This window comes from Corythoichthys intestinalis, chromosome 11 (genome assembly GCF_030265065.1).
Source record: "Corythoichthys intestinalis isolate RoL2023-P3 chromosome 11, ASM3026506v1, whole genome shotgun sequence".
Lineage (NCBI taxonomy): Eukaryota > Metazoa > Chordata > Actinopteri > Syngnathiformes > Syngnathidae > Corythoichthys > Corythoichthys intestinalis.
The window spans coordinates 37,613,135-37,632,810 of NC_080405.1; the positions used below are offsets into that span (position 1 = coordinate 37,613,135).

Below are 19,676 nucleotides of genomic sequence, written 5' to 3' on the forward strand. Positions count from 1 at the left end.
TCCGAAGAACACCATACCCACTGTGAAGCATGGGGGTGGAAACATCATGCTTTGGGGCTGTTTTTGTGCAAAGGGACCAGGACGACTGATCTGTGTAAAGGAAAGAATGAATGGGGCCATGTATTGAGAGATTTTGAGTGAAAATCTCCTTCCATCAGTAAGGGCATTGAAGATGAGACGTGGCTGGGTCTTTCAGCATTACAATGATCCCAAACACACAGCCAGGGCAACAAAGGAGTGGCTTCCTAAGAAGCATTTTAAGGTCCTGGAGTGGCCAAGCCAGTCTCCAGATCTCAACCCCACAGAAAATCTGTTGATGGAGTTGAACGTCCATGTTGCCCAACGACAGCCTCAAAACATCATTGCTCTAGAGGAGATCTGCATGGAGGAAATGGCCAAAATGCCAGCAACAGTGTGTGAAAAGCTTGTGAAGAGTTACAGAAAACGTTTGGGCTCCATTATTGCCAACAACATTTACATAACAAAGTATTTAAATAAACTTTTGGTATTGACCAAATACATATTTTCCACCCTGATTTGCAAATAAATTCTTTAAAAATCAAACAATGTGATTTTCTGTTTTTTTTTGTTTTTTTTTCACATTCTGTCTCTCATGGTTAAGGTTTACCCATGTTGACAATTACATGCCTCTCTAATATTTTCAAGTGGGAGAACTTGTACAATTAGTGGTTGACTAAATACTTATTTGCCCCACTGTATGTGAAAATCTGGGGTTCGATCGAACCCAGGTTAAGAACCACTGATCTAAAATGATATGCCTTTGCATTCATATTGCATTATTCCATATCTATAAATTATGTGAACATACATGTGAAATTCTACTGAGTGAATGAGGATTTCTGTGGACTTTTTGCTCTGATAAAATTTTAATGTTTTATACTGACCTCTTGTGCTGTAATGGTGCATTGCACATCATGATCGCCTCGTCAAGATTTAAATGACGTAGAAACGGCAAAAATAGTTACTTATTGACCATTAATTTACTGTAAAAACTAATTACGCCACTGAGTTAAAAAATAAAAAATAAAAATAAAAAAGTTTGTAAACCATGAGAACATAGCCCGGGACTGAATTATATTTCCAGTTATGAAACAAAAATTCATCAGTAGCATTTTTTAAATTCTGGCCGGGATATTTGGTTCCCAGCTGTGTCTGCAATAATGAGCACATTATGATCCAAACAAGGGCAAGAAAGGCTACTTTGTGACTAATTCCATTGAGTGGGAGGGTCCCGCTTGCTACGCTTGTAGACCCGCGCTGAAAAAAAAAAAAAAAAATGTTCTCGACGTTGGACGGTCCTCCTGGGGCAGCAAACAAGGTACAGTAAAATAACATGTCTGTATAAACTTATTATGTATTGAGTTTTGTTTTGAATTATACCATGGGTTACAGTACTGTAAATGTGAAACTAATAACAGCGGTGACAGTTACACGTCACATGTGCATGTGTGAGTTGTAATAAGCCTATTATCTCTACGTTGGAATTGATAGCTCAGCAGATAGCAAGGGCAAGTGTTATGTTTGGTCAAAGGTAGACGGAAAGGTACACACGGACTGCCTCAAGACTGCTGTGGTGGATGCTAGGAGCGATTAAGGGGGTTAAAACCCGCTGTTAGTGAATGTCGAGGTGAAAACTAGCAGTTCCCAGTAATTGATTACGTCACACATTTGCGTGCGGACGTCATCAATCAAAGTACACAAATTTCCGTCAAGATGAAAGTGTTTATTCCAATTTGATTATATCCAGTAAGCATTTTTAAAACGAGTTTTTGCAAGGCATGGTGGAATTTACACGAAAAATGAAAATGATGTGTAAATGAAAACGTTCATCATGTTCCTATTATTTTGCTGGACATTGTGTGGTAGACTACACTGCCATTTAATTACACCACTATCTTTACTGTTTACATATGTTTTATTTGTTTATAGCTGTAATTAAAATTCAAATTGTCCTGACTCCAGCGGCGGTATCTTCGGACATGATCCTGCAGCAGTGAGGTGAGAATTGTTAGTAACAAAATAATTGTTGATGTAATACCCTCATAAAAGGTGGAAGTTGTCAAAGGTTGAGTAAAGGGTTCGGCTTCCTTATTTTATGTGAGGCAATCATATAACTAAACATTGGCATTATAAAACAATAATTGGATTAAGGTGGATTAAAGATGGCAATTATGAGTCAATAATAAGAATAGAGGCATGATTTCAACACGTGAATGATGATTAATTAAATACTAAAGATTTAATGATTTTTTAAAAATTATATATTTCAATCACAGATTGCATTGTAATCGTGAAACCTTTAAACAACGGAACTTTTGTCAGTGCACAATTTCCCAATACACCAATTAAACTGATGCACACTGAAAATAGAGAAATTAGATTAAATAAGCACCTGATAAAACGTGGGTTTGTGGAAATATATAAAATGTGCTTGTCTTTACAAAATTTGCCCACAAAACAATGGGCCGGCTCCAAGGGCTTAGGTTTGGTCTCTTTGGTAGTAATATCTTTATTCATTCATTCATTTATTTTGCTTGCAACGAAAAAACACAAAAGAGAATGAAAAAACAAAAATCAATGTAATTTTACACAAAATTCCAAAAATGGACCGGAAAAAAAAGTCTTGGCACCCTTTAAAAAATCGTGATGCTTCTGTAATTTCTGTAATTAACAGCACCTGTTACTTACCTATGGCACATAACAGGTGGTGGCAATAACTAAATCACACGTGCAACCAGTTAAAATGGATTAAAGTTGACTCAACCTCTGTCCTGTGTCCTTGTGTGTACCACATTGAGCATGAAGAAAAGAAAGAAGACCAAAGAACTGTCTGAGGACTTGAGAAGCAAAATTGTGAGGAAGCATGGGCAATCTCAAGGCTACAAGTCCAACTCCAAAGACCTGAATGTTCCTGTGTCTACCGTGCGCAGTGTGAGTGTGTCTGTGTTGCCGTTGGGGGATGGGATTGAGTGGTGCGGCATGCGGTCAAGTCATCAGCCAATCAAATGTGCGTTTGAGGGGAAAAAAATGGATCGGCACATCCAGCAAGTAAAAAGGGATCAATTTCAGTCTGAACATAATACAAATAATACACTTAATAAAGGTAGGGTCTTTTTTATCCCTACATACAGTGGGGCAAAAAAGTATTTCGTCAACCACCAATTGTACAAGTTCTCCTACTTGAAAAGATTAGAGAGGCCTGTACTATTCAACATGGGTAAACCTCAACCATGAGAGACAGAATGTGGGAAAAAAACTGAAAATCACATTGTTTGATTATTAAAGAATTTATTTCCAAATTAGAGTGGAAAATAAGTATTTGGTCACCTACAAACAAGCAAGATTTCAGGCTATCAAAGAGGTCTAATTTCTTCTAACGAGGTCTAACGAGGCTCCACTCGTTACCTGTATTAATGGCACCTTTTTTTAAACTCATTATCGGTATAAAAGACACCTATCCACAATCTCAGTCAGTCACACTCCAAACTCCACTATGGCTTAGACCAAAGAGCTGTCGAATTATACCAGAGACAAAATTGTAGACCTGCACCAGACTGGGAAGACTGTATCTGCAGTAGGTAAAACACTTGGTGTAAAGAAATCAACTGTGGGAGCAATTATTAGAAAATGGAAGACATACAAGACCACTGATAATCTCCCCATGCAAAATCTCACCCCGTAGCATGAAAATGATAACAAGAATGGTGAGCAAAAATCCCAGAACCACACGGGGGGACCTAGTGAATGACCTACAGAGAGCTGGGACCACAGTAACAAAGGCTACTATCAGTAACACAATGCGCCGCCAGGGACTCAAATCCTGCACTGCCAGGCGTGTCCCCCTGCTGAAGCCAGTACACGTCTAGGCACGTTTGCGGTTCGCTAGAGAGCATTTGGATGATCCAGATGAGGACTGGGAGGTCGTGTTATGGTCAGATGAAACCAAAATAGAACTTTTTGGTAGAAACACAGATCCTCGTGTTTGGAGGAGAAAGAATACTAAATTGCATTCAAAGAACACCATACCCACTGAGAAGCATGGGGGTGGAAACATCATGCTTTGTGGCTGTTTTTCTGTTAAGGGACCAGGACGACTGATCTGTGTAAAGGAAAGAATGAATGGGGCCATGTATCGAGGGATTTTGAGTGAAAATCTCCTTCCGTCACTAAGGGCATTGAAGATGACACATGGCTGGGTCTTTCAGCATGACAATGATCCCAAACACACAGGCAGGGCAACAAAGGAGTTGCTTCGTAAGAAGCATTTCAAGGTCCTGGAGTGGCCTAGCCAGTCTCCAGATCTCAACCACATAGAAAATCTGTGGAGGGAGTTGAAAGTCCATGTTGCCCAACGACAGCCCCAAAACATCACTGCTCTAGAGGAGATCTGCATGGAGGAATGGGCCAAAATACCAGCAACAGTGTGTGAAAAGCTTGTGAAGAGTTACAGAAAACGTTTGGCCTCCATTATTGCCAACAAAGGGTACATAACAAAGTATTGAGGTGAACTTTTGATATTGACCAAATACTTATTGTCCACCATGATTTGCAAATAAATTCTTTAAAAATCAAACAATGTGATTTTTTTTTTTTTTTTTTTTTTTCAATATAATGTCTCTCATGGTTGAGGTTTACCCATGTTGACAATTACAGGCCCATCTAATATTAAGTGGGAGAACTTGCACAATTAGTGGTTGACTAAATACTTATTTGTCCCACTGTATATGGGAAGACAATCTAAATGACCTATACCACTGAACTCATTGTATTATTCGAATAAGGTTGCTTAAAAGTTGGTGGGGACAATTTGAGCATCCTGAAAAGTTGGTAGTGTCCCTACCATCCCCAGGCATACCTACGCCCTTGGCCAGCTCATTGAAAAGGTAAGTCAAAATATGTCTTCACGTAAAATCAGTCCTTGGTCAAAAAGAGGTTGAATTTACTTGGAGTTATAGGCCGCTCAAATAACCATTTATTTTTCTGGTTCTTAAAACTGAAGAAATATGTGCACTTTATTATTATTATTTTTTTTTTTTATGTTGTCTTTTTGGGGGGAGGGTCGGGGATGGTTTAAATGTTGGGCATCTCTGAAAAAAATTCTAAAATGGTACCTTAACTTAAGATCTTTTAGGCTTTTGCCCGGGTAATTGTTTTTCATTCATTCATCCACTAAGATTCTTTAAAATTGAAAAACATGTAACTGATTTAAACAAATTGATTGATTAAAAGATTGATTGCAAGCATCTAATTAATTAAAGTTTGTTAATCAATACCCACCCCTAATTAAAACACCTCTGTGTAAGTGAACTATTCTTACAATATGTCAATTAAAAAGGGTTGCTCATTAGTAGTACTACCTTTGTTGTTCATTTGATCATATATTTATTCTTATTACATAAATTATGAATGACTTAATAATGCTCTGTATTAAAGATTTCATAATTAGTGTTCTGTTGATAATAAGGCATATTTTGAAGAGGGTAAGTCCTACTTACAGGCTGTCTTGACAATGATTCATTGACGTTGAATGACCCGCCCTTTTCAACTCCTCTTTACTTCTTCTCGTTACTCCCACACTGTTCCCTCCTTTCATGACACCCGGCCGCATTTCCACCTGTGTCTCCACAACCTTATCCAGCATCCTTACATTCCGGACCCAAGCATGGCGCTCAAGTTGTTCTTCTCCAGCCTGTCGCGAACGAAACCTCTGGAGCCCGATGGGGAGGAGTCAACCTTTAAACGATGCCTGACCACTCTTGACCTGGTAGCGCTTGGTGTGGGCAGCACGCTTGGGGCCGGCGTCTACGTCCTGTCCGGAGAAGTGGCCAGAGAGTCTGCCGGGCCCAGCATCATCATCGCCTTCTTCATCGCTGCTCTGGCATCTATATTCGCCGGATTGTGTTATGCAGAGTTTGGCTCCAGAGTTCCAAAAACTGGCTCAGCGTACCTTTATAGCTATGTGACGGTCGGAGAGCTGCTGGCTTTTATTACCGGCTGGAATCTGCTTCTCTCTTATGTCATAGGTAAGTTCAGTCCTTCTTTTATCAACAGCTATTTTCTCTTAATGTGAAAGAAGAAATTTGTTATTTATTGATGTTCTATTTTTGAAAACTATCTTACGTAACATATTTAGAGGACACCGAACATAAATGATCAACCATCCGCATGATACATCATGTGACCTTCCACCTGCTGTAGAAGCAGAATCTACAAAGATGATTCACATTCATATAATCTTGTCTTACTGCCATGTAAATAAGACCATAAACCTCTAAAGTCTAAAGTTTATCGGATGCGGAGAAACATCAACATGTATATTTCCTGGCTTTATGACTGCAGTTAAATGGTGACTTGGTTTATTGCATTTTTCCATTCACTTTCTGCTTAGGCACGTCCAGTGTAGCGCTTGCGTGGAGTGGGACGTTTGATGACCTCATCGGGGGTGTCATGTCCAAATACTTGGCGGAAAATGCAGCAATGGGCCTTCCGGGGTTGGCACCCTATCCAGATATCTTTGCTGCTTTTCTCATCTTGGTTCTATCTGGTAAGACAGCCTTAGCAATACAAAAATTCATATCAAGTCTAATGCAAGCTCATCTGTTTCTTTGAAGGCTTGCTTTCATTTGGAGTGAAAGAGTCAACCACAATCAACAAGGTCTTCACAGGGGTCAACATCCTGGTTCTGGTCTTTGTCGCCATCTCAGGCTTCATCAAAGGCGATATCGCTAACTGGCAAATCAGTGAAACTGATTTGCTCAACGCCACAGCACAACTCAAGTAAAGTCAAAGAGTTACAACCTGCGTCTGTGTTTGGGTGCATGTAGCATCCTCTTATTGAGAGATAAGACGTTATCGCACTCCAGATTATGGGATATTAAAGCCGCCGGTGAGATAATACACTTTGTTTTGTTCAGTAACTTGAGCACCACTGCCAATATCACAAGCAACTTCGGAGTCGGTGGTTTTTTCCCCTACGGCATCAGTGGAACCCTGGCTGGGGCGGCAACATGCTTCTACGCCTTTGTGGGCTTTGACACAATCGCAACGACAGGTGAGAAGACCACCTTAAGGCTATAAAACATACCCACAAAAAAAAAAAAAAAAAAAAAAAGAATGGTCTAAAATTATTATTAATAATATATATTTATATATAGATATCATTATTGCATATTGCATCACAACAGCAAACATTTTCCAGAAATAAGATGAGAACATTCTGGCTACTCAGGCCGCATTAGCATTTATGCTAATGTTATTGTGAAGTCATGTGTAATGCTTATGTTTTTTTTAATGCGACATAATTTGGTCGTGAATGCTCAATGTCTAAACAATTTTTTTTCATTGTCAGGTAGCTTTTAAGTAACATTTAACAGGACTTATTGTTATTTTTATTTTTTTTTTAAACTTGTACATGCTCTAAATTTTACTTGTTAATTACATACAGTTTACATACAGTAGGGGGGAAGTATGCAGGCAGCGGGGAAAAGGTTTGTAACGTATACAGTGATCCATTGTTTTTCGCGGTTAATGGGGACCAAAACCCTCCACGATAAGTGAAAAACAGCGAAATAGCACACATTTTTTGTGTGTGTGTGTGTGTTCAGTGTATTTATTTAGATTTAGCATTGGAAAAAGATACATACAAGCCATTAGAGGCGTGCGAAATTTCCGATTCTTAGATTATTCGCGATTTGCCCGTGGAAGATTCGAGAAAGATTCACAAACATCCAAATTCCGATTATTGAATTATACCAGGTAAAGCGGAAATAAAACACAGTCAGCGCGGTCTTCAGGACGCAATGAGGAACGGACCGAGAGTAGATATCATGTTCAACTCATGCCGCTAGATAAAAAAAAAAACAATAATACCTGACTGCTGCCGTCAGCTGCTACAAACAGCGCCCAGTTGCTAGTTGCTACAAACATACGGCAACATACAGCTATGGTAAATATCATATATATCTAGAACTAGATGTGAAATGACAGACGACGGCCGTGTTAGATCATATACCAAGAACTAAATGCGAAATGACAGACTTTCCCGCGCTAGTAAACAGACGCCATTTTAAAGCAGTACACTCTCTAGAAGGCTCTGTTGTAGCGAACCTAATTAATTTTTATCTAAAAAAAAAATAATAAATGAATACACAAATCAGCAAAATCTTGACTTGAATCTATCTTTAAATGATGAAACAGTTTTAAAACTTTCACGTCGAAAGTAGACAGAAGGGAAATTATGGAATAACGGGAGCAATTTTAACAACTTTAACAGTTGATTTACAAGTTAATTGAATGTAGTTTAAAGCTGCCGATACAGAATGGGGATTGAGTATTTTATTTACTGTTTTTAACGGTTAACTTGATACTGAAATAGTAGTTTGTTTAGCCTGAGAGGATTTTGGAACAATTTTGGAACTAGTGTACAAAAAGAGAAGGGGGGGGGGGGGGGGTTGTGGTGCATCAATAATCGATTTACAATCGAATCTGAGCCTCTGAATCGTAATCGAATCGTTAGGTGCCCAAAGATTCCCACCTCTACAAGCCATGTTTTTTCACTTTATTTCCCAATGTAAAATTTAAAAAAAATATCTATATATATTTTAATAAATGGTTAGTAAGCACTTCAAATGCAATAATTATGATGAGTTTTAAACATGTTACTGTCTCACGGAATTATTTTTAAACAGGAATGAAGTACAAAAACGCTTGTCTTTATTAAATGCTACATTGAGTGATTCCACTCAAATCCGCTCAAGCTGCTCACTTACACACAATGAGTTGCCACAGCAACTGTTTAACAAGTTAAACAATGACTGATGCATGCGGCGCTTTGAAGTTTCGTCATCCAAACATCTCTGGCAAGATCAAACCTTAACATCTGTAAATCATCGCTAATTTTAACTCCGGTGCACTGCCTGACCAAGAAAAGCAGCAGGAGGGAGAGTGAGACTACGTGATCGGATCGGGACAACTCATCTGTATTTATTTATTTTTTTAATTGAAAAAAAAAAATGCAGTGGATTGTGGACGCGAAGTCTGAAGCGTGAAGTAGCGAGGGATCACTGTCGCGGACAGCGTGACAAAAGTGCAAGTGGGAAGTGGAAAGCCTTTATTTTTCATTCTTTGCTATCATACAAGTAAGCTATACAACAAACCACCGACTTGAATAAGGATGATGGCAGTGCAACGGTATAAAACTAGTTGTGCTTTAGAATAAAATCTCCACATACAGTAGGAGACTGAACAAAGTCTCTAGTGTACATTTAATTGTTTTAATTCTATATCTTCCCAACCTATCCACATTGTATAGAATGGCCATGACAGAAACATGTGTAACACTTTTACAAAATTACGTACCTCAGTTTCCTGTTCGATGACTCTCACCTCACCTTACCCCTTGGACATTAAAAATAAAAAAACATCTTGCAAAAATTAAGTAAAATAAAAAGTTTAAAGTATCCATTTGCATTACTTTATTCAATGGGACCATGCAGAAGGAGTTTCAGACAATTTTGCTTAAACAATGTTTTTCTTGTTTCTCTTAGGTGAGGAGGTGAAGAACCCTCAAAAGTCTGTTCCAATTGGGATTGTGGCCTCTCTACTAATCTGCTTCCTGGCCTACTTTGCTGTTTCTGCCGCACTTACCCTCATGATGCCCTACTACATGCTCAACAAAAAAAGCCCACTGCCTGTGGCATTTGAATACATCGGCTGGGGGGCCGCCAAATATGTTGTTGCCGTGGGTTCACTTTGTGCCTTGTCTACGAGGTATGAGCAAAAACTGTCCCGGTCAATGCAGTCAATGTCTTAGCCTGTGTTTATTGGTCTGCGCAGTCTGTTGGGCTCGATGTTTCCCATGCCGAGGGTGATGTTTGCCATGGCAAGGGATGGCCTGCTTTTCCAACCCCTGACCAAAGTCACCTCCAGGGGTAGTCCTGGTATTGCAACAATCACATCTGGAAGTGTGGCAGGTAAATAGTTTAATGATAGAATTGGGATTTCAGTTATGGCAAAATAGTGTGGGACCATTACTCTTTCTTACTGTCTGATATGCTTTTTCATTTTCTATTTTAATTGCAACTTTATGAATAACACTGTCAAGAAAAATTCTGTATGAAACTCAATGAAATTACATTTTGGAATGGAGGCATAAGCAGAGTTTAAGGGGGGGCAGGCCCCCTGGTGGCCACAAAAATGTCATTGCATGTAATTGACTTTCCTATATATATAAAAGTTGTAAAGCAATAAAACAAGCAACAAAAATGAATGAAATGAACGAAAAAAGCTATTGTGATAATGGGTCAAAATCATTTTTCGAACAGATCATGTGAATAGACCTAGCATATTATTTAAAAAGAAAAAAAAATAGGGGAGGGCAATTTTATTTTTCAAATGATTTTATTTTATTTTTTGATTGAAGCGACTTTTTTGGGATTGAATGATTTAGCCACAAATGTGCTACCCATAATATGGCCCAAACACAAAAAGGATTGCTAAAATCAAAAACTTTTTTGATGGAAAAATTAAGTGTTCAAATGCAAATATTTGAGTCTCAAATATTTTTTCGCATTCGAAAACTTTTTTTCTATGACTGAAATTTCTCTTATTTTGATTGAAGTGATTATTCTTTTGAAAATATATATTTTTTTTGTTTAAAGCAACTCATTTTTTGATTGAATAATAAAGACACAAATATCCTCGCCAAAATGTGACCTAAACACAAAACAACATTACTTCAATCAAAAAAGTTGCTTCAATCAAAAAATTAGTTTACTTCAATCAAAAAAAAACAAAAAAAAAAAAAATAGAAAAATAGCTTATGCATTTTTTGAGTTTCAAATTTATTTTTGCATTCGAATATTGAATAGTGAAGATACAAATCTACCTCATATGGCTCCGTGCAGGGGATACCATTTTTGACTGGGGTAACTGCATTGGCATGACACCGGCAAGCGTACAATATTCAATGGATAACGATCTTGGCGAAAAGTATAGACCCTACCCACGTGACGTCACAACTCCGCTCTCCTGAATGGTACCGCCCACTTGTCCGTCAAAACATAGTGTTAACCTGTTACGGCTATGTACATTTCTTCTATTTACGGCGTGTTTTTCTGCTCCTTAACATTAATAATCAAAATGGTGAAGGCGTGTGTGGCTGTTGGTTGCACTAACAGAGAAGATGGAAGGAGAGACTTGAAGTTTTACCGTATTCCGAGGGATCCAAAGAGAGCGAAATGGACGGCTGCAATTCGACGTGAAAACTGGGCACCAAAAAATCACCACAGACTATGTAGTAGTCATTTTATATCCGGTAAGATGCATTTAAGATATACTTAGAGGGTTTTGGGCTGACAAATAACCACAATTAAGATCATTGCGAGGCTAATCGCCGACAACATACGACGTAGTACGACATAGTTTCAAATTCAAGATGTTTGTGACTTCCCTTTCTTCCACCATCGTTATTTTTGAACAATATATAGCTGGTACCAAGTGAAAGAAACTGGCCTCGTCTACGGGGCTGACAAATAACCACAATTAAGATCATTGCTAGGCTAATCGCCGACAACATACACGTATGTATGTAGTGAGAGTGCTATCGCTAAACCATATAAACATTAAAAGCCTTAACTCCATTGACAAACGACATGAAATACATTAGACTTGACAGTGGATGTTAGCAATAACAAAAGATTTTGAACTGAAAATTTCGTAACTCACCTTTCCAAGCACAAGATAGATTCCTGCCGAATTTTCGTGGACGAGGACCTGTTTCACCCAACCAGCAACGAAGTATTTATAAGCCTCCAAGCTCTTGAAGTTTTTCAAATTTCCGTGAGAATAGGCTGATTTTGTGTGGACAAGATAATTGTAAATATTAGCGTAGCAGATGTCAGGCAGACAGGGCGAAGACAGTGGGTCGAAAAACATCGATTTGGGCATCAAATATGGATCTGGCGACTGTATAGAACGAAGCTTTTCCACATAACGCCTTTTATGCAACACATCCAGTGAGTTTACGGCATCAGAAAGCACCGGGTCTTCCATGAAATGCATTTTAAATTCTTCGATCAATTGAAAACAATGCTAATACAGAGACAAAATGACGGACAAGTGGGCGGAACCACACAGCGAGCACGTGGTTTTGTGACGTCGGTGGGTAGGGTATATAGCTGTCCTAAGCAGCCTGATTTAGAATTCCCCTCAAGCATGATGGGAAACAAAAAACACTCATTTTCAACTTACTATCGTAAATATTCTTCTAAGTTTTTTTTATTGCTGACACTGCGTTTTGGGGTCATCAACACGTTGTGCCCCCCCTGCCCCAAAAGTCAAACTCCGCCTATGAATGGAGGATGAAAATATATCACTGTCACAAGTACTGCTTTTCTCCCATTTTCAGCTTTCATGGCTGTGCTGTTCGACCTGGATGCCTTAGTGGAGATGATGTCTATCGGGACTCTGTTTGCCTACACACTTGTGGCCATATGCATCCTCATACTGAGGTCACATATCGTACATTAACACCGCGCAAGTTTTGAGCTACATCCTTTCATATTGTGTATTTGCTGTCACTTTAGGTATCAAGTGTCTCCAACTGACGGTGGAGAGTTAAAAATCATGGAATCCAACTCCATCCTTTCCTTTGTTAAGCCTCCAGCATCTCCAAATTCAGAGACCTCAAGAAGAGTCACCATTCTGATTTTAATTTCTGGTAAGAACACGACTAACAGATCAGTGTTTCTTAAGGTTTGCACTGCTACAGCATACGTCATTGTGTTTCATATATCTGACAACAGTTGTATGCGTGACTGCTCTGTGCATCACCTTAAACCTGGCTATTGATTCACTATACAACGCGGAGGCATGGAGTATAGTGCTGGTATGCATCTTCTCCTTTATCTTGCTTCTTGCCGTTTTCGCCATCTGGAGGCACCCACAGAACCCAAATAGAGCATCCTTCATGGTGAGTGCATTTTACAAAAAGAATTTGAGTGACCAAGCACAAGATTACCATATCAACTTATGGAAATTCATGTGCTCAATAGGTACCCTTACTCCCCTTCCTGCCCATTGTGAGCACACTTATAAACGTCTACCTCATGTTCCAGTTACAAGCCGCCACATGGTTGAGATATGCCATCTGGATGGCAATAGGTGAGAATGTAACAAGCACATATTTAGTACAGTGGAACCTTCAAAGCTGTTGTCTGTCCCATTAATGCAATTCACATTGAAGTCAGTAAGCATTATTTGATCTCTGTAGGTCTGATCATCTACTTTGGCTATGGGCTGCATTACAGTGTTGAGAGCCAGCGTCGCAAAACCAAACTGTCAGACATCGAAACCATCTGTGAAATTACCGACAAGGAAAATTTTAGCGAGTGCAAATTTTGAGCACTAGCAGGCTGGGGAGAGATGAATAGAGATGTTACTGTGAGACATTTTTTTTATTCCTTCCTACAGTGATGAGCATTTCAAAATGACTCTATCACACGTTCATGCACTTAAGGCTCAATGCACATTTTGTTTTCCGCTGTCTGGGTTCCACAATTTTTATCTTGCCAATAATATTTCCATTTATTCCGGATTGGAAGACATTCTTGCACCCATGTGCTTTATGAACTGTAGTAAAAACAAATCATTCGCCAATACTTGTATTTTATTGAAACTGTATGAAATTACTTTTTTGATTAATTCTCATTTTTTTACATTTTTTTTTTTAGCAAACGGCAGTCATGAGCTAATCCTGATTCCTGTTTTTGTTTTAGTCATGTTTGCAGCACATTTCTTGTACCTAAGTGTAAATATTAAAGGTGTACATGTTTTGTAATTATACATTTTGAATGTATACTTGAAATTAAAGAGAAACTTGTGTTATTGAGTTGTTTACCAAAGATTTTTTGTCCCCCCTGTGTCGTGTGTAGCATTTGGAATACAAATAAAAGGGATCAAGAATTTAGTCCACCCGCACGCAGATTTCCTGCATACCAAAAACACCTTTGAAATCAGATTAGCGAACGTTAAGAACAAACAAAACCTAAAACTATGTACATAGTTGTACTCTGGAACCACATGACAAATCCAAATTACAAACAGCTTTAAACATTGCATCTTTGTTGCCAGTACATTCGCATAGGATTTGAATGATAACCATTTAATTTCTTTTAACATCGCCTGATTTTCACCCAAAGTCATATCAACCAATAATGCAAGACAATTTAAAAAAACAGAACCTAATAGAAAAGTTGTGAGTTTAGACCAGCTTGGCTGAGACATACTCTGTAAATATTGTACTGTAAATTTTTTAAAGGGCTATAGACCCTACTCACCTGCGTCACAAAATGACGTGTCGCTGTATCCGGCCGCCATATTGTACCTATTTTTTAGACCTATTCTCATTGTTTTCAATTAGTCGTGCAAGTTATAGAGCAGGGGTGGGCAAACTATTCCACAAAGGGCCGTAGTGGGTGCGGGTTTTTGTTGCAACCCATTAAGAGGACACCTTTTCACCAATCTGCTATTTTACACGTGCAATCAGTCGATTGCAGTCAGGTGCTTCTCATTTCTGCTGAAACCTCATTGGTTAAACTATCTGTGCTGGGTCAGTTGGAACAAAGACCAGGACCCACTGCGGCCCTCGAGGACCGGTTTGCCCACCCCTGTTATAGAGTAATTCATGGAAGCCCCGGTGTTATCTGACGCTGTAAACTCATTGGATGCGTTGCATAAAAGGCGTTACATGGAAAAGCTTCAGTTTATCCATTCGCCAGATCCGTATTTGATGCCTAAATCGATGTTTTTTGACCCGCTGTCTTCGCCATCTTTGCCTGACCCTGATATTTACAACTATCTTGTCCACACAAAATCAGCCTACTCTCACAAAAGTTTGAAAAACTTTAAGAGCTTGGAGGCTTATAAATGCTACGTTGCTCGTTAGGTGAAACAGGTCCTCGTACACGAAAATTCGGCAGGAATCTTGTGCTCGGAAGGTGAGTTACGAAATTTTCAATTCAAAATCTTTTGTTCTTGCTAACATCCACTGTCAAGTCTAATGTATTTCATGCCATTTGTCAATGGAGCTAGGGCTTTTAATGTTTATATGGTTTAGCGATAGCACTCTCACTACATACATATATAATATGTAATAAATATGAAGTGCGATAGCACTACTCCAGATTGTCCCTAGTTGAATTTATTTTTTGGCTTTTGACCTCAATAGTGAAATTGTAAATTAATTGTATGACAACTGTCTGATTATCCCCTTATAATTATATATTTTCAGGTAGTTCATTCACAATGTCTGAGTGTATGTTGTCGGCGATTAGCCTAGCAATGATCTTAATTGTGGTTGTCAGCCCAAAACCCTCGAAATATATATTAAATACATCTTACCAGATATAAAATGACTACTACATAATCTGTGGTAGTCGTTTGGAGCCCAGTTTTCTCGTCGAATTGCAGCAGTCAATCTCGGTCTCCTCTCCGGGTCTCTCGGAATACGATAAAACTTCAAGTCTCTCCGTCTATCTTCTCTGTTTTTGCAACCGACCGCCACACACGACTTCACCATTTTGATTATTAATGTTAACGAGCAGAAAAACACGCCATAATAGGAGGAATTTACGAAGCGCTAATGCATTAACATGACGAATATACGGACAACATGGCGCGGGGGCGTGGCTGTGATGTCACGTGAGTAGGGTCTATACAAATAACTTAGAGGTATAAAATCCAAACAACTCAGTAAATGGTTTTGGACCAAGGGTGTTGGTTTGCATAGGTACGGTAGGGACATAACACTATCAACTTTTCAGGATGCTCAAAATGTCCCCACCAACTTTTAAGCAACCTTATTTGCATTATATAATAGCTCCATTTATATAGGTAATTTAGATTGTCTTTCCATATGTTGTAAGGATAATATAGACCCTATCATTATATAAAGTGAATTATTATCATTATGTTCAGATTTACATTGACCCCTTTTGCCTTTCTGAATGTACCAGTCCATTTTTTCCCCTCAAACGCTCGTTTGATTGGCTGTTGACTTGACCCACCCCGGCCACAAACACACGCATTTCACAGCTCGACAGAAATAAAACATGCCACCTCCTCTGCCCGCTTCGAAGACGAGGTGATATTAGATGTTTTTTCCAGCCAGCAGCAGCCACTGTAAGTAATGTAAAGAGAAGTCAATGTTGTGGAGGGGCAGAACACACCACTAATTTTGCTAATGTAAGACTGACCTGCATCAGAGTAAACGTTACGTTAATCTGTGTGAATTTCTCAAACTCGAGGAGGAAGGTGCTTTGAGAGAAATATCCTCCTGTATGATTTCTAATGTTAGCGTTCATTAAACTGAAAGAAATGTAGTGAACCAAGGTTTTACCCCCTTCTCCCCAGTTTTCATTTTTGTTTTATTTATGCAGTCTTAAAGCAGCCCAACGGTACGTTCATTTTTTTGTTGAGTGGACAAAGCCAGTAGTGTTTTATTTACCTGATGGAATGCTCCGTTTTTATTTATTTTTGTTATTTCCTGACTAAGAAGTTTTTTGTGATATTTAATTTATTTAGACAGGCAATTTTGAGTGGTCTTAAGGCAAATGTTTTTTTTGTTGTTTTTTTTTTTTGCATTTCTGGATAGTTGAGATGATTAACAATTTGTATTTCTTGTGTATTTTAATATAATTTGTGTTCAAATATTGCGATTTCAATTTGCTAATAAAATCCAGACATATATTCTGGAAGTTTTCAAAATGTGTCTTTATTAGTTTTTGAAAACAAAGGTTTGAATCGAATAGTGTGTCACCTGAACCAATACATATTGACTGCACAAACCCACCTCCTTAAAACTGGAAGAAAAAAAAAAAAAAGCTTAAATTCCCTTGTTTTCAGTGTAAATCTACTAGAAAAAAAGTGAAATTATCTGCCAGTGCTTCAAGTAAATTTTACTCAGATTTTTTGAAATAAGAAAATTAGCCAGCTGAAAATAAGGTCAACAGATTTATTTTAAACAAATAGTTTGTATATTTAATCTAAAACAAAAAACTTGTTTATCAGAAATAGTTCTTAATTCAAGAATAGATATTGTTCAAAACATTATATGAAAGCATTTCTTCTAGATTTAGGTGAAAAATGACCAACTTTTAGCTGTATGGGCTTAATAAGGAAATAGTAATAGTTACTTAAAGTAAGTGGAATAATCTGGCGCATTAATCCAGGGGTCGGGAACCTATGGCTCGTGAGCCAGATCTGGGTCTTTTGACGGAGTTTCGTTATACTCGTTTGCGCATTGCGCAAAACGGCGACGCTCACCGGTCATATGCTGGTGTTGTACAGTCATGAGCAGACATGACTTTTGCGGCGTATGTTAACTTTTTTAATGCTCCGACAATACTCACGCACTTTGCACCAGATATCATCAAATAGCAACCTCGATGTGCTATGTTAGATCCCTCCAAGTCCCATGCCATTGGCTGCATGAGCCCAGGCTGATCATGGGACACGTAGTCCATATACTACAACTGGCGACTAAAAAGCCAGTTCGCAGTAATTTTAGTGGGAAAGTGGCAAACATACATGTCATTGTGTCCATCGATCTATCCATCTATCTATCAATCGCATTGGCAACGCAGATGAGGAACTTCCCTCGTTTTTAGTTTCACTTTCCGTGTTTGTCAGCTAATTTTAGAAACCCTTTGGAGAAGATGGCAAAAAAAAAAAAAAAAAAAGACGAGGAGTATCGTACCTTTCAGCAGGAATGGACAGAGGAATTTGCCTTTGTGGAGAGATTTTGATGACTTTTTGGATAAAGACAAGATCATTAAACGAATAAAAGACATGGCTGTCGGCAAGAACTGTTCACGATCGTACCATCATGATGTCTAATGAAATTGAGGCAACTCAAGTGAAGGACAAAAATGCGGCACTTTTTTCTCTCGCTCTGGGTGAGTCAACAGACATAAGCAGTTTATCCCAGCTCAGCGTGATTTCATGGTTTTGACTATGAAAGGGACAATAAGAGGGGAGGATTTCTTCAAGTCCTTCACTGAGTTCGCTAAAGAAATAAAACAAGCAATGGATAAACTTGTTTCGGTGTGTGGATTCGTGGTGCTTCGTGAACATGAAAAGAGATGCATCCTAAGTTTCTCAATGCCTGCATGAAGCTGAACCCCACCAAGTATCAACCAGACTACAAAGCCATCAACAAAACGATGCAGCACCAGAAGTTGTATTAATGGTACGAAATACTCATCATTGATTACCACAGCATAATACTGTCATTCAAAAGAATTCAGAGACTTATTATACTTTAAGGGTGTTGAAATTACATAAAATGCACACACTACTTGTATTTTTAGTTTTAAACATATTGTATGGCTCTCACGGAATTACATTTAAAACTAGATACATTTTGAAACTTTTTTTTTTTTTCCGGAAAACTGCCGTTTACGGGCGAACGAAAACATTTTCGGGGCCGTTTGAAAAATTCCCATCCGCGCGCGAAAATTCCGGTCGTGCCGATACTTGAACGGTGCCGATCGGTGCTACGGTTCGGCTGCACGGTGGGACCAAAAAACGCGGAGAATAAGATGAAAAATAATAATAATAAGTACGATAAAGTTGTAGAACAACACTACCTTGATCTTTCCTTCGGAAAGACCCAGGTAAATATGTGGTGTTCATGGCTCTCTCAGCCAAAAAGTTTCCCCCTGCATTAATCTGTTTACTGGCCTTTCATAGAGGCAGTCGGACATCTGGGCATTAATGACGTCACCAGCCACAACAAAGTGTCGCCATATTGAAAACGGCAAAAGACGAGTCACAAGCAGTTGCTCTGTCGTGCATTGCAATACAAACGCGTTGAACTTTTGTTTTATTTGCGGTCTTTTTTCCGTCAGAATGACTAAAAGTTGCTGTGTTGCGGGTTGTCACACAAGGAAGAGTTCGGAACTGCATTTGAAGTTCTTCATTCTTCCTCGTGAGAAGAAAAGGAGAAACAAATGGCTGAAAGCAATTAATCGAGGAACAGTAAAAGAAGACGGTTCCGTGGACTATTCTCACCTGTGGGAAGCTAAATCCAAGCACATTTACGTTTGCAGCCGACATTTTATTACTGGTGAGTAAACTTTAATCGATGTTTTTTTGCCCCAATTAGCTGCTAGGATTCAGTGGACTAGGCAGTGGTTATTATTACCGTAACCGGCAACTCGCAAAGCGTTATTTTTCTTTTGCCGTGAACTGCTCTGAATAGTCAATCGGTATATTATTGGCCTGGCTGGAATTGGTTATTTTGCCGTGACGTGTTCACAGCTAAATAACGCTTGGAGACGAATTGTCGGTTACGGCAGAAATAATCACTCCGTATAGACTACCAGTTTTCTTAGTTCCACACAGTACATATTCCACGTAATTGATAAAGGTCAACTTACTGGGTGACTTTATAAGGTAGTTGTAGATGTTTCCGCACTCCACTGCAGGCCATTCGTTTGGATTGTTCATCCAGCTATCAGCTGCGACTTTGTATGGGCAGTCTTGCAAGCCAATACACGGTAATTTTAAATTGTATCACCTCCTCGCGTCTATTGGCAGTGACTTGTGATAATAGTAAGCCATGTTTAAGACGTTTTTATGAAAAAAGACGCAAA

At 38.8% G+C, this 19,676-nt stretch overlaps 1 protein-coding gene across 6 annotated transcripts; it reads left to right on the plus strand.

Annotated features, from left to right (window-relative positions):
• The first annotated feature begins 1,181 nt into the window (after nucleotides 1-1,181).
• LOC130924581 (cationic amino acid transporter 2-like) lies at nucleotides 1,182-13,890 on the plus strand. 6 transcript variants are annotated; one of them, XM_057851241.1, is made up of 14 exons: nucleotides 1,182-1,339; nucleotides 1,951-2,019; nucleotides 2,820-2,952; nucleotides 5,660-6,044; nucleotides 6,410-6,565; nucleotides 6,633-6,798; nucleotides 6,936-7,072; nucleotides 9,567-9,789; nucleotides 9,856-9,992; nucleotides 12,428-12,530; nucleotides 12,606-12,739; nucleotides 12,825-12,991; nucleotides 13,074-13,182; nucleotides 13,292-13,890. In XM_057851241.1, exons 3-14 carry the CDS (start codon nucleotides 2,821-2,823, stop codon nucleotides 13,420-13,422), a joined length of 1,980 nt encoding a protein of 659 aa, XP_057707224.1. In that variant the 5' UTR covers nucleotides 1,182-1,339; nucleotides 1,951-2,019; nucleotide 2,820; the 3' UTR covers nucleotides 13,423-13,890. The 6 variants fall into 6 exon arrangements, with proteins under 6 accessions (XP_057707224.1, XP_057707223.1, XP_057707227.1 ...); XM_057851244.1 differs by having other exon boundaries at nucleotides 1,184-1,339; nucleotides 2,827-2,952; XM_057851240.1 differs by having other exon boundaries at nucleotides 1,951-2,952.
• The last annotated feature ends 5,786 nt before the right edge of the window (nucleotides 13,891-19,676 follow it).

Excerpts from the sequence above, each read along its gene's own strand:
- LOC130924581 (XM_057851240.1), top strand. The coding sequence starts at position 2,821 with ATGAAGAAAAGAAAGAAGACCAAAGAACTGTCTGAGGACTTGAGAAGC. Across the intron at positions 6,799-6,935 it reads AACGCCACAGCACAACTCAA|TAACTTGAGCACCACTGCCA; the intron begins GTAAAGTCAAAG and ends TGTTTTGTTCAG. Across the intron at positions 9,790-9,855 it reads CTTTGTGCCTTGTCTACGAG|TCTGTTGGGCTCGATGTTTC; the intron begins GTATGAGCAAAA and ends TGGTCTGCGCAG.